The 14,767-nt window shown below is 57.7% G+C and overlaps 1 protein-coding gene across 6 annotated transcripts; it reads left to right on the forward strand.

Moving 5' to 3' along the window:
* Positions 1 to 3,970: 3,970 nt before the first annotated feature.
* On the forward strand, positions 3,971 to 13,763 carry SLC4A11 (solute carrier family 4 member 11). Of its 6 annotated transcripts, none has more exons than XM_070419998.1 (20): positions 3,971 to 4,149; positions 5,848 to 5,892; positions 8,140 to 8,292; positions 8,423 to 8,472; positions 8,731 to 8,962; positions 9,045 to 9,126; positions 9,360 to 9,483; positions 9,841 to 10,053; positions 10,145 to 10,238; positions 10,339 to 10,464; positions 10,533 to 10,646; positions 10,737 to 10,869; positions 11,116 to 11,189; positions 11,588 to 11,852; positions 11,929 to 12,035; positions 12,132 to 12,300; positions 12,398 to 12,571; positions 12,750 to 12,945; positions 13,032 to 13,201; positions 13,328 to 13,763. In XM_070419998.1, exons 2-20 carry the CDS (start codon positions 5,862 to 5,864, stop codon positions 13,389 to 13,391), a joined length of 2,571 nt encoding a protein of 856 aa, XP_070276099.1. In that variant the 5' UTR covers positions 3,971 to 4,149; positions 5,848 to 5,861; the 3' UTR covers positions 13,392 to 13,763. The 6 variants fall into 6 exon arrangements, with proteins under 6 accessions (XP_070276099.1, XP_070276100.1, XP_070276097.1 ...); XM_070419999.1 differs by having other exon boundaries at positions 3,971 to 4,133; XM_070419996.1 differs by having other exon boundaries at positions 4,066 to 4,149; positions 8,426 to 8,472.
* Positions 13,764 to 14,767: the final 1,004 nt, after the last annotated feature.

Raw genomic sequence — 14,767 nt, forward strand, 5'->3', positions numbered from 1 at the left:
AAACATTGATGAGAGAGAAACATCGACCAGCTGCCTCCTGCACATCTACTGGGGACGTGCCCAAAACCAACGTACATGCCCTTGACTGGAATCGAACCCGGGACCTTTCAGTCCGCAGGCCGGCGCTCTATCCACTGAGCCAAACCGGTTTCGGCTAAAATATATTTTTTTTAAAAAAGACTTGGTAATGGCTGTGGAGGCCAGGGTGCGAAGAAGGAAGCAGAGGGAATCAGGAGTATCTGGCTGGAAAACCCTGGGGGAACGGAGGATGAAGAGGTCATCTGGAGAGCTTCACTGGCTCGAAAGCCTCTAAGATTATACATGGAGACATCGATCATGCATTCAATACGTCATAGGCTTATTGAGCACCTACTATATTAGGAGCTTCGCTGTGAAACACACAGCCCCTCTCTCAGAGAGCTTCAGTCTAGCCAGGGGGATGGGGGCCAGGCAGTAGAGTAAGAATGAATAAGGCCGTGCTATAGTAAGGGACCATGTGGGTCTGGATAGCGGGCACAGACACCTACTTTAGGTGGTGTGACCAGGGAAGCCTCTCTAAGAGCAGAAGGATGAAATGAGCCATGGAAAGAGCTGTGCACATGCCTTTCAGGCACCACACTATCAAGGCCTCCAGGCAGGTGGGCTGGCTGTATTGAAGGGACAGCCGGCAGCCACTGTGGTTGGAGTGGCACTCCCCTGGGAGCAGGAGGTACAGGATGAGGTGAGAAATAGGCAGGGGCCTTACCCGTAGGCCACAATAGGGAGTTTGGGTTGTTTTTCTAAGTGCCATGAGAAGCCATTGAAAGTGGAGAATGAATTATGGGTTGGGGAGCAAGTCAGAAGGCCAGACGATGGACCAGGATGGAGGTGCTAGTGGGCAAAACTGTGCTTTATTTCTAAGGTAAACCCAACAAAACTTGCTCATGGATCAGATGTAGATGAATTGTTGTGACTCCCAGGTCCAGAGTACCTGGGTGAATGGTGGACTCAAGAGTTCTATTTTGCATGAATTTTCCTCCCTTCCTTCCTTCCTTCTTTCTTTCTTTCTTTTTTTCTTTCTTTCTTTCTTTCTTTCTTTCTTTCTTTCTTTCTTTCTTTCTTTCTAGTGGAACTTTTCTTTCTTTCTTTTATTAAATATATTTTTATTGATTTCAGAGAGGAAAGGAGAGGGAGAGAGAAATAGAAACATCAACGATGAGAATCATTGATCGGCTGCCTCCTGCACGCCTCGTACTGGGGCTCAAGCCCACAACCCAGGCATGTGCCTCTGACCGGAATCAAACCCGGGATCCTTCAGTCTTCTGGCCAGCACTCTATTTGCTGAGCCAAACTAGCCAGGGCTATTTTGCATGAATTTTATTTGAATTGCCTATTAGCCATCCAGGTTGGGGGGTGGGGGGTAAATAGACTGTAGCATATTGAAATCAGGAGCTCCCTGATTGTCAGCTGTGGCTGGTTGAGAGCCATGGATTCAGGAAAAGATTGGCATAGGCCAACCCCTAGGGCCAGGTCAGAGGAGGTGGGAGGGGAAGTAAATGTTGCAAGAAAAAGGAGGTACTCCTGGTGCTGGGTGCTGCTGGAGGTGGGGGAAGGGCTGGCAAGAAAGCTGAGGCAGGGTGACCTTGACAAGAATTTCAGTGGAGTGATGAGGACAAAAGACGGGTGTGAGTGGGTCAAAGGGAAGTAGGGAGAGGGTGTGGAGACAGAGGAGTAGAGATAAGGAGGAAAAGGCTCTGAAGCGCAGCTGAGGAACTGGGTGGTATCAAGCAAGGAGCTCAAGGAAATGTTTTTTTTTAATGAGATACTACAGAATCACTTCTCACTTCAGACTAAAATCTCCAGGCATCAGCAGCACAAGGGGAAAGTGAGTGGGACGCCATGACGTGGCTTATGGAACCCAGCGCCCATGGTTGTGTCCATAACCCACTGAAGTCTGAGACGCCAGGGAGGGAATGAGAGGCGTGTGTGTGCTTACGTCTGGGTTCCGGAAATACCTGTCTGTGTAAGGACCCAGGGGGGCACAGGTTGGGAGACCTCAGCCTCTGATCCACAGACGGAGGCTGGTGGTGGGTGGGAGGACGGAAGGAAACCGCTTCTCACATTGCAGCAGGGGCCGAGCACCTGAGGCTGCGGAAGGCGAGGGGGTCAGCGCTAGTTCCTCCGAGTCAGGTCCATAAGCCACTGGGAGAGGCCTTGCTGTGGGCTCCTGTTTCCTCAGACGAGGGAGGAGGAGGCGACAGCAAGAATGAGGCTGCCCCTCCAATCCAGATTGGCTTCCTGGAACAATTGGGTTGGAAGGTCCAGGACGTGTTAGACCTCCAGGGAGCTGCTGGTGACACAGGGACGCTGATGCAGAACCTAGACATTGCCCCAGAGAGGCTGGGGGCAAAACGGGTGACTTTTCAAGGGTCCAGCCCCCGAACACACACATCCCCAAACCAGCCTTGTTCCCTAGGCAGTCAGCCTCTCTGTTCTTCAGCGCCCCCTCAACCTCCATCTCTCACCCCTTGACTCCAAAGTCCGAGCCAAGAGCTGGGGGGGTTTAGCTAGAGCAGCGGTTCTCAACCTGTGGGTCGCGACCCCTTTGGGGGTCGAACGACCCTTTCACAGGGGTCACCTAAGACCATCGGAAAACATATATAATTACATATTGTTTTTGTGATTAATCACTATGCTTTAATTATGTTCAATTTGTAACAATGAAAATACATCCTGCATATCAGATTTACATTACGATTCATAACAGTAGCAACATTACAGTGATGAAGTAGCAACGAAAATAATTTTATGGTTGGGGGTCACCACAACATGAGGAACTGTATTAAAGGGTCGCGGCATCAGGAGGGTTGAGAACCACTGAGCTAGAGGATGGAGTAGTGGGGTACCCAGGATGACCCCGTTTCTCCTCCCAGCTCCCGCTCACCCCAAAGCAAGAAGCATGCTCAGTGGAAAGAAGCAGGCAGCTATCTTCCTCAGCATCTACTGCAGCTCTAGGGGGCAGGATGCTCACGGCCATCCCACCCCGAAGCCACTCATCTGCCTAGAGGGGCACCCTAATGTGCTCCTGTCTTGCTAGGACATGAACCAGGTCAATCTCATTCACCAGGTCTTTGCAGGGACGTGTTGGACCTCCAGGGAGCTGCAGGAGCCCTCGGGGGCGGCAGGACAGCCACTCTCACAGGTGGGCTCACGCTCTGCTGGTCTGGCCAGCCATCCCCCATGCCTGCAGAAGGGCAGCTCAGGACTCCATCCCAGCAGGTGGTGAGGGCAGGAGTCGCTGCTCGTCCGTGGGCTGGCGGCAAGGGTGGAGAGGACCTGAGGTTATCACTGGGGAGGTCCTGGGTCAATCCAGGGCCCGACGGTGGTGGAATAATTTGCTAAGAAGGCCAGGTCAAGGCTCATCCCATGGGCTGGACTGGCCGGACCCCATCGCAGATCGGGCCCGCGGGCCCGCGCACACCACCACCTCCCCACACAGACGCGCGCGCGCCCTCGCTGCCTCCCTCTACGAACAACAAGGAGCCCGAGAAGGCGCGCCCAGGGCCGGGATCCCGTCAGTCCAACAAGGGGAACTGGGCGGCGGGGCCATCTTGGGAAGGAAAGAAGCCCCGAGCCAAGACCTTGACCCAAGAGAAAGCCGAGAGCGCGTCGACGCCCGAGGCGAAACCCCGAGGCGCCCTCCGAGCAAACCCGACGCCGCAGGATGGGGAGGTCGGCGGGCCGGGGCGGAGCCCAGCGAAGGCGCGTCCGCCCGTCTAGTTAGTCCAGGCGCGCTTCCTGGAGGAGGAGGAGGAGGAGGAGGAGGAGGAGGAGGAGGAGGAGGAAGGTTTACCGCCCGGGCAACTGGGCAGAATGGAAGGGGCGGAGCCGGCGGCGGGCCGGGCCCGCGGAGGCCCCCTGCCGAGAAGAGGGGGCGGCGGCCAACCGCTCGCTTAAAGCGGGTGCGGGGGAAACCCTTCCCCGACCTGCCGCAGCGGCTCGACTCCGTGGGTCCCGGGACCCCGCCGGTTCCTTCGAAGAAACTTCCAGCGCCGCCCTGCCCCTCACCCGGCGAGGCCTGGGCGGGCGCGCGGGCTCCGAGAAGCCGGGTCTACCCGTCTGGCGTCGGCGCCACGCGCTGCGGGGAAGAGCGGGTCCGCAGCGGACCGGGTGCGGTGAGGGAGCGGGGCGGGCGGGTGGGACCGGTCCCCGGACGCACGGCCTCCCGCGCCGGGGCGGGGCGTCTGAGCGGCATTAGGACCCAGGCGCGGCGCGGGGGTGTGTCGCCAGCGCCCTGCGGTGTCCCGCCCGAGACGCCCAGTTTGGGGTGCCGGAGCCCGGGGTGCGGAGCCCGGGTGTGCGTGCGTGTGTGCAGCTGTCCGCCAGCCGATCGCCGGGGCCGTCGCCGAGGCCTCCGGGCGTGTGTTCGGTTTCCAGCCTGGCGGTGGGTGCCTGCGCCGGCGGGCACGACGGCAGGCCGTCCGCTCTCCGCAGCGAAGGCGGGGACTCAGAGCCGTCGGGGCCCTGGGGCATCGCGGGTGCCACCCTGCAAGGGCCCCGGGGCATCTGGGCGAGAGGGTCGTGGGGGCTTTCCAGCCGGGGGCGGGGGTTGGGGGGAGTCCGGTTTCGAGGGAGTGGGTGGCCTGGCGGGTAGAGAGGTGGTGGGGAGAGGCCCGGGGTGGGCGCTGAGCACGGAATTGATGCTCTGCTTCGCCGTCTTGAGAGTCTTACGTTTTGGCATCAGTGAGGTGGCCGTGGAGGACTGGAGGCCTGGGAGCGGGCCGGGCGGAGCCGGGGGTCCCTGGCGCCCTAGCGCCGCGCTCTCTGCTAGCTGCTGCCTCGGGGCCTCCCTTTACGTTCTGCGCGGGTCCGCCAGTTGGTGGTGGTCCCTGGGCCTCTGGCTGACGGGACTCGGACACCTGGAGTTTGTTTGTCCGACATTTATGTGCACGTGGGCGCCCGGGATGGGAGCCGGGTGTGCGCCACCGCCACCGTCCCGACCGCGTCCTCCCTTCTGCCGCCCAGTTCCCGCCCTGCTCGCCTGTCGGCGTCCTGCCTCCTACCGGCGACCCCCAGGGTCCCCGAGCCTAGAGGCGCTGTCCTCTCGTGCACGCGGTCCTTTCTGCGGCTTCCTTCCTCGCCCGGCGCGGCACGAACAGCGGGACCATCCGGGGCCCGGCGTGGGGAGCGCGCACGGCTCCCCTTCCATCCCCCGGGCGGGCCAACGGCTCCGCCTCCCAGGAGGCCCGGGACGCGGGTGGAGGCGCCAGGGGAGGAGGCCGTTGCCCCTTCGGTTTCGTGTGGCTCGGGCGCGTGAAGTTGGGGGCTGCACGTGTGATGGGTGTTGATGGCCGGGAGGCGGGTGGGGGGCTCCAAAGCCCCGGAGGAAGAGTTCAAGAGGACCAATGTGTCCGCAGTAGAGCTCGATCCCAAGTATTGGGCTTGGCAGCGAAGGAAAACCCGGAGAAGTGGGCCGGATAATACAGGGAGGGCGGAGGACACCTCCTCCAGCCTGCTCAAGCCCCCCAACCTCCAGTCCAGGAGGCTGATGGGTTCCGCAACCAGTGACTCCCTCGCTATCTCACAGGGTACTGTTATGGACCCTGGGAGGAAACGGGCCGAGAACATCTCTGCCTTCTCACCTGGGCAGTCTCTAGCGGATGGGCTAGAGAATAACAGGCGTGGCTTTCTCGGGCCCGCCCTCCTACTGTCCCCTGCTCCTTTTTCTCTGAGGTTGGCCTGGGTTGGGTCCCTGGGAAGGGTAAGAAGAAATTAGCAGGGTTGGTGTGGGGTGGAGAGCAGATGGGCACCAGAGACTGTCCACAGCGGGTCGTTGGAGCTGGTAACAGTTCTTGACTTTCCTTGCAGAAAACTCGTCCATCATGTCGCAGGATGGATACCTTGAGGATTCAGGTGAGTACACTCAGGGATGGGTGTGTGCCTAGAGAGAACTCCTTGATCAAAAGCATCTGGGAGTGCTAGTCCAACTACCTGGGTACCCCTGGCACCGGCCACCTGTCTGTGGTCCTCTACTGGTGCTGGGATGCCTTTGGACCCTGCCCTTAAGGAGGTTGTGGTTTGGTTAGAGAGGCAGCTGAAACCGCCTGGACCCGGGCAGGTCTCTGGTGGTGGTGTGGTACTGGGAGGGCAGGCTGCTTTCCCTCCTGGGCCATATAGACCATCTAGTGATGTCCCTTGGTTCACTTTTACAATGTTCTGGTTATCTAACCAGCCTGAGGCCAAAGATTTAGATGCCTGCATTCCTCAGTCCCTGTCCAGTCCTGTGAGGGAGAGGCTGCCATTGTCCCTCTAAAGAAATGTGACTCTGCTTCTGTGTTCCCTGCTAGCTCTGCTCTAACTTTCCCTTCCCCCGTCTCTGGGATGGCTCTGTGCTGCCTTGCCTGTGCCCAGACCCAGGAACTGGCAGGGCCATCAGAGAGGTGTCTAGTGGGACAGTGCTTGGACAGACTGGTGATGTGCTCTTACCAAGGATCCCTAGGGCATGAGAACTGTATGTGCCAGGCTGCTGGCAGGCAAATTAGGCATGTGGCTGGGCTAAGGATGGAGGAGGGAGCTTTAGAGGGACCTGGTAGTGTCAGCTGGGGAGGTCCTGGGAAGAAGGAGGCAGTGTGAGGGACAGCATGGGAGAAAAATGGATGCTTCGGGTGACAGGGGAAGCTGGGGCAGGTTGGGGCTGAGAACTAGATTGTCAAAGCAAAGGAAGCCTGGAATTGGGGAGGAATGAGTTTTTCCTGGACATGAGCTCCATGACAAAAGTCAGAAGGACGCCTTCTGACCTAATAGCTTTGCTCTGGGATCTAGGTGCAGTGCAGACCTCGGGTTCACCAGTCCATGGGGGCCTTGACAGGGGAAGCCTAGCACCTCCTGTCCAGAAAGGGCCCAGGCTCAGCACAGGACAACATGAGGGACAGGGCCTGGATGTGCAGAGGAAACCAGCACTGCCCGGCAGATGTAGGCATGCTGCTGGCCCGTCCCTGTCCCTGCACAGGTGTTAGGCATTGGTGGGCTCTGAGCTACAAAGGTCCCTTTCCTGGGATCACCCGCAAGTGGTGAGCCAAAAGGGACCCATGGTCAGGAAGAGGTGCCAGCTGGGCCAAGAGTGAGGCGGCGCCCTAGGAGGACTTGCCAGAGGAGAAGGGTTCTGTGAGCCTTGAAGAAGGCTCTCTGGGCCTTCTACTCAGAGGGCAGGAGCTGGCATGGCTGGGGTGCTGGCCAACTGGCCTGAGGCATGAGAAATCGAGGTGGGGCATGGACAGGATCTGAAGGGCCAGGGGTCAGGACATGGGTAGCAGGTTTGTCTCAAACAGTGATCCCAGAGGCTGTGGGGAGCCCCAGCAGGGCTTGGGGAAGATGAGAACATTTGCACCTCGCCAGGAAACCTTCCCAGAGGCGGGAGCCTGTGCTGTGGGGCAGTTGCAGGAACTGAGAGGCAGACCAAGGGTTCTGTGCTCTGGGAATCCCAAGGTGCCACAGCATGCCCCTCTCTCACCATGGGGGTGAGGCTGAGAAGAGACCTCCTTCTGCAAGTCCTATCCCCCGTCAGGCCTCTGCTCTATTTCTCAGGCTCTCCTGCTTCCCGGGTCTTGTATGATGTCTGGACTATGTCTCTCAGCCTTGATGGTTTGCCCCAGGCCCTACCTGGGAGGAGGTGCCTTAAGACCCTGTACCAATGAGGTGGGGAAGGAGGGGTGTGGATACTGCAGTGGCTCTGGCTTCCCATGATCCCATCTGGGTAGCCAGGCAGGTCTGGGTGCTGTAACCTGGAAGTTCTAGGAGGGTAGGGGTTAGGCAGTCATAACTGTGTCATTACACCATGTTCCTAGCTCAAAGTTTGTAGAATGAACATATTTTTTTTCTGGTTGAAGGATATGGGTCAGAATAGTGCAAGGCCCTGGTTCCTGTAGCTGAAGAATGTTGGTTGAAAGTTGTTGGGTGGAGCCAAGACTATATACTTTATCCACTTGGGCCTGAGGCTGCCTTCCTGGCCTACGCAAGGCCTCCCCGGCCACTCTCTGAGAGTGCACCAAGTGGGACAGCCCAGGACAACAGCTCCTTGGTCGTGAAGTCCTTTTTGGGGTGTAGCGCTGACGGCCAGGCCCTCTTGGGGTGTCTTTTTCTCGGTGGTGGTTGGGTCTCCAGGCTACCTCAAGTGTGACACAGATGATGCCTCTGAAACCCATGAGGAGAGCCTGACAGAAGAGGCCTTCAACACCGTCAACTCCTCCATTGTGTCTGGCGAGAGCATCCGTTTCTTTGTCAACGTCAACCTCGAGGTGCAGCCCACCAAGGCTGGTATGGTGGTTGTAGCAGGGATAGACTGCGGGGAGGGCAGGGGACTGGAGACTGGGCAGGTAGGCTCCAGTCCACCAAGAGAGACCCGAAGAGGTGGGCTGGTGCCATGAGCCATCTCCCTTTTTTCTAGCAGACAGTGAGTCGTCTGGTGGCTGTGGGCTCCTCCACACCTCTCGAAAGGTGAGTGGCCCATCTGCAGGACAGGAGACACTGAGTCCTGGGCCTATAGTCGGGGCAGGAGGTGGCTGCTCCCCTGAGATAGCTCAAGCTGCTCCCCTCTCGCACGACACAGGGAACTCACACTAGGCCAGAGCTCATCTGCTAGGACCTTCCCCTCTGGAAGGGGATGTTGGTCCTGGTGGGAAGTGGCAGCCAGGGAGGGGCCACCATGGAGGAGAGGCTAGGTCTCACTCTTGGGCCTGTGTGGGGTCCCCACAGTACCTGAAGTTAAAGAACTTCGGGGAAGAGATCCGAGCGCACCGAGACCTAGATGGCTTCCTGGCACGGGCCAGCATCATCCTGAACGAGACAGCCACCTCGCTGGATGAGGTGCTGCGGGCCATGGTGCTCCGCATCGTCTACAACCCCCGCACCATTGAGCCTGACTGCAACTTGGACATGCTCATGGCCATGCTCTTCACTGATGCTGGGGCCCCCATGGAGGGTAAAGGTAAGGCCCATCTCCCATCCTTGGCAGGGAGGTCAGGGAGGTGGGCCAGCTGACCTCCTATCCCCCTACACCCTGTCCTCAGTTCACCTGCTGTCAGATATCATCCAAGGAGTCACTTCCACAGTCACAGGGGTACAGTACCAGCAGTCATGGCTCTGCATCATGTGAGTTGCCAGGCGACCATAGTGGGCCTCCCTACATATCACCGTGGAGCCAGGTATCCCATGTCCCTGTAGAAGCTGGCCAACCCAGTTCAGGGGGAGAGGGGGAGCATTCCCATCCCATTTGGTCATCTTTCTTATCCCTAACAGAAGTCACTGGGGGTCCAAGTTAGGTACTCGGGATGGGGTTCCCCCACCAGCAGTGGCAACTGTGTGCCCTCCCCTGTCCCTGCCAGCTGCACCTCCAAGACCCTACAAAGGCGGCACGTTTGCATCAGCCGCCTGGTTCGCCCGCAGAACTGGGGGGAGAATTCCTGTGAGGTGCGATTCGTCATCCTGGTGCTGGCCCCACCAAAGATGGTGAGGAGGGGTGGACTGCTTTCCTGGAGAGGAGGGTTCCAGGCTACCTGGCTGTCTTCTTGGGGGCATTTCTTCCATGTGCTGGGGTACGCCACAGTTCTGGCATCTGAAGGCCTCGTTCTACCCTGTTCCTTCATCTCGGCCCTCCTGGGTTTCTCTGTAGCATCTTGCTAGGTCCTCATCAAGCCCTGACTTCCCCCAGAGATTGCCCAAAAGGTTGTATTTCCTTCCTGACTGAAAAGAGGTATTTTTAAAAATTACTCAAACATAGGGGCCTTTCTTTGGCTGCCCCAACCTAACCCTTGTAGTTTTCTGACAATGATTTGCAGATGTGATTCCCCCATTTCCCACCCCCAGAAAAGCACCAAGACTGCGACAGAGGTGGGGCGCACCTTTGCCACCATGTTCTTGGACATCACCTTCCGCCAGAAACTCCTGAAGACCCACACAGAGGAAGAATTCAAGGAGGCCCTAGTACATCAGAGACAACTGCTCACCATGATGGGCCAGGTCTCAAACCTCACCACACCGAGCTACAGCAGAAACTCCAACTCCCAGAAACCCCAGCATGTACGGCAGGGGGGGGGGGGGGGGAGGTCAAGGTGGGCCTGGGTGGGGGTTGCAGAGCATGGGCGCAGAGCTAACAGGCACCCTGCTATAGCCCATACAGCACAAGGACTTTTTCCCTGTGGGGAAGGGCATCCGGGAGGACTTCGCCCGCAGGTTCGCCGTGTACTCAATGGACTTCACTGATGGTATGTGCTCTGCGGTCCCCCGAAGCTCGGCCTGTGTGGCTCAGACCACAGGACAACAAGTATACCTGTCCAGCATCCCCAACACTCTGTCCTGTCCTAGGCATTATCGGGAAAAACAAGACTGTGGGCAAGTACATCACCACCACTCTGTTCCTCTACTTCGCCTGCCTCCTGCCCACGATTGCTTTTGGGACCCTCAATGATGAGAACACCAATGGCGCCATCGGTAAGGGACCGGAGGTCAGTGGGGGGTGCCCAGGGTGTAGTGCCTGCCTGATCACTCCGCTTCCTCAGGTGTGCAGAAGAGCATGGCTGGGCAGAGTATTGGAGGCCTCTTGTATGCGCTCTTCTCTGGGCAGCCGTTGGTGGTGCTGCTGACAACTGCGCCTCTGGCCCTCTACACTCAAGGTGCAGTGGGAGTTGTGGTAGGGAGATGGTGCCTGTGGTCCCTGGCCCCGGCCAAAGCCTGACCGCCCACCCCTGTCCTGCTGCCTGCAGTGATCCGTGGCATCTGTGATGACTACAGTCTGGACTTCAACACCTTCTATGCATGGATAGGCCTGTGGAACAGTTTCTTCCTTGCAGTTTATGCCCTCTTCAACCTCAGCCTGATCATGAGTCTTTTCAAGAGGTGACAGGGCCTTCCCTGAACTGCTGGGACTTTCGAACTGGAGGGAGACCAAGGCCAGGGATCTGGTCAGCCAATGCCAGCCTCTGAGGTCCTATAACCCTAGAGGGGATGGGGCTCCCCCAAGGGGAAAAGCCTGGGACTGGTCCTCTTCATGGCAGTAGGAGGTGGGGGGTCACACTAGGCTCAGGGAAGCTTCCCCCCACAACAACTGACCCCCATCTTATGAGGCATATCATCCCCTGGCAGGTCAACAGAAGATATCATTGCCTTGTTCATTTCCATCACATTTGTGCTGGATGCTGTCAAGGGCATGACCAAAAGTGAGTATTTACCTAATGGCCACTTGCTGTAGAGGGATCAGAGTTAAGATGGGGGATTATGGGCTGTGGCCAGGGCAGTCAAGCAGCATGCAAGCTAAGGTTGTTCTCGTGCTCCAGGGTGCTCTGGGGAGCAGCAGCCACATGTGCTAGAGGGTGACAGGGCTGCTCCAGGCAGGATCAGAGGCCCTGGGCCACATGAGATGCACTGTCAGGGCAGAGGGACAGCGGCAAGGGGTGGGAGTAGTGGGTGGATGGGCAAATTGATGGGGCCAGCTTCCCCTCACTTCTCCCAGATGCCCCTTCTCCCTTCAGGGCCCCCTCACCCCACATCTAGGAGGAAGCTGGGCCCCCATCTCCCAGAACCCAGATGGCTGAGGCCTTTTGGTCTGTGTCCATAGTCTTCCAGAAGTACTACTATGGCAACCACCTTGGGGATCGCAGCTTAGTTCACAATTCCCTGGTTAGCCTGCTGGACCTTGGCACCAGCCTCAACACCAGCTTCCACACTGCCCTCAACACCAGCCTCCTGGCCAGCCCGCTGGAACTGAACCCAGAGAGCAGCCAATTACCTGAGCAACCACACCGGGACACTGCTGTGCTCAGCCTCCTTATCATGCTGGGCACGCTCTGGCTGGGTTACACCCTCTACCAGTTCAAGAAGAGGTGAGGGGGAGCCTAGAGGTGAGGGGAAGGAGACACAGCCCCTGGACCAGGCTGATACACCCTCCTCTGTCCCCAGCCCCTACCTGCACCCCTACATGCGGGAGATCCTGTCAGACTGTGCCCTGCCCATCGCTGTGCTCACCTTCTCCCTCATTGGCTCCTGTGGCTTCAGGGAAATTAAGAGTGAGTTGGGACTGGACCGGCATGCAGGTGGGGTGGGGTGGGGTGGGGTGCCTCCATGGAGTTGCAGGCTGGAGCAGGGTCTGTATCTTGCTGCAGTGAGCAAGTTCCGCTACAACCCCCGTGAGAGCCTGTTTAAGATGGCGGAGATGCACTCGCAGTCCCTGGGAGCCATCTGCAGTGCCATGGGCCTCGGCTTCCTGCTCTCTATGCTCTTCTTCATTGAGCAGAACCTGGTGGCTGCCTTAGCTAACGCACCAGAGAACAGGTTCACAGGACTGGGAAGGGAGGGCTGAGCAGGGTGCCCCCCTCCAAGGAGCCCACAGGGGCTCTATCCGATACATGTTCCCGCCTTTCTGCTGCAGGCTAGTGAAGGGCACAGCTTACCACTGGGACCTCCTGCTCATCGCCATCATCAACACGGGGCTGTCTCTGTTTGGGATGCCCTGGATCCACGCTGCCTACCCCCACTCCCCAATGCACGTGCGGGCACTGGCTCTGGTGGAGCAGCGTGTGGAGAGTGGGCATGTTTATGACACGTGAGTGTGACAGTGGCCCCTTGAAGCCTGAGGCAAGAGTCACATGGGCCTTAAGGTGGGATAGCCCTGGGAGGGATATGGCCCTGCAGTGCCCTAGCCTGAGAGTCACAAGTGACCCAAGGTGGGGCATGCCCCCTTGGACTGGGGCTGGAGGTGATGCGGTGCTCTGGGACCACAGGATCATGAACGTGAAGGAGACGCGGCTGACCAGCCTGGGCGCCAGCATCCTAGTGGGCCTCTCCCTCCTGCTGCTGCCCGTCCCACTGCAGTGGATCCCTAAGCCTGTGCTCTACGGCCTCTTCCTCTACATTGCCCTCACCTCCATCGATGCCAACCAGCTCTTTGAGCGTTTGGTCCTATTGCTCAAGGACCAGGTGAGCATCTGGTCCTGAGCGAGGGATGTGGGTGGGAGATACAGCAACATCAGACCTATCCACACCTGGTTCCCTACCACCCACAGGCCTCATACCCACCCACCCATTATATCAGGAAGGTGCCTCAGAGGAAGATACACTACTTCACGGGGCTGCAGGTCCTGCAGCTGCTGCTGCTCTGTGCCTTTGGCATGAGCCCCCTGCCCTACATGAAGATGATCTTCCCCCTCATCATGATTACCATGATCCCTATCCGGTACGGGAGGGTGGGCAGAGGGCAGGTGGGACCAGCTGGGTGGAAGAGTGGGGCTGCTGAGACGGGGCCCTCTGTCTTCTCCCTGATTCAATCTTCATCTTTCTGCCTATTCCTTCCCCTCCTCAGCTACAAACTGCTGCCCCTAATCATTGAAGCCAAATACTTGGACGCCATGGATGCTGATCACTGAGCTGCTGACTGGCAGGCCCTGGCCACACCCTGTTGGTTGGTTCCTCCTGGTCTTCCTTGCCCGGTTGTGACTTTTTGTGGGGAGGTGTGGGTGTCTTGGAGTGCTGCTCCATGCTGCCCCCCTCACAGCTGTCCCAAAGGCCTAGGGCGTGTGTGCATTGTGGGGGTTCCATGGAGTGTGCCTGTACTTCCCATTGCCTTTTGCTTTGGGTCAAAACTGCTCAGGGCAGCTTCTGCCCAGGGTGGGACTAAGTAGGATGGATTTTCTTTTGATAAAAGAGTCAGATGCCTGAAAGAGAAACCATTTCCTTGATTGTATAAGGAATCTGCTGTATGCACATTAGAGAATAAAGCTCCTGTTTCTATGCTGCTATGTGCTGTCTCACCCCTGTAGCCTGCCCCAGCCTCTGAAGGCCACCTGAGTGCCGTGGGGAAGGGGCATAAAAGGGATCCATATGTGTAGAGTGCCATTTCTGTGCTGTCACAGTGAATATTGGCCCAACAGGGAAATGAAGATCCAGGCGGCCTTTGTGCTGCCAGGAACCTACAGGGGAAGTGTCTGGGAACAGAATGTGTGAGGACCCTGAGGAGAGGGCTTGGGGCCACTATAGAGCATGACTGGCATGGGGAGATTAGCGGGACTGACAGCAAAGGGCTCTGGCTCTCAGAGACAGTTGCAGAGCAGCCTGATTGGAGACTGAAAACAGGTGTGTAGGTCAGATTGGCAGTTTTGAACTATCTGGTCTGCTGGGTAGATTCTAAGTAGGGGAGGTAGGATAGGGCAGGGGCTGCATCCTGCACCAGGGCATTGCTGGTGGGGATCAGTCTGATGGAGGGGAGAAGGTACCATGTTTCTGGCTTGGCGATTTGGTGGTTGGCCAGGACCCATGACAGTGGCAGCAGGCAGGGGGGGCACAGGTCTAAGGCTCAGAGGAGCGCCCCTGTACGTACCTGGGAGCAGCAGCAGTGGTAGGCAGAGCACTGTCTCACAGACACCCCATCACATCACCTTTTAGGACTGACTTAATAAATACACCATAGACCAAAGGAGCAGATGAGAAGACATCTGCTCTATCTAAAACTAAAAAGGAACTAAGACCTAGATATACAAAGAATTATTACAAACCAACATAAGACGGTGACTCTGATAGAAGAGGCAAAGGCTATGAACAGGGAAAGGGGGGCCCAAAATGTTAACAGGAATGGCCACAGATGCTCAAACATCTCAGAAATGTGAGGAATGCAACCCAGCAGTGAGATGGCACCTTCCGCTTGGTAGAAATCAGATGTATGGATGATTGAGTGGGGGCTTGTGCACTGATAGGGGGAATGGAGACTGAGGCACAACCAAGACACCTCACCCTCCAACCAAGCAAT

The sequence above is a fragment of the Myotis yumanensis genome, unplaced genomic scaffold (assembly GCF_028538775.1).
Source record: "Myotis yumanensis isolate MYYU_CA2020_CCGP unplaced genomic scaffold, mMyoYum1.0.hap1 SCAF_7, whole genome shotgun sequence".
Classification (NCBI taxonomy): domain Eukaryota; kingdom Metazoa; phylum Chordata; class Mammalia; order Chiroptera; family Vespertilionidae; genus Myotis; species Myotis yumanensis.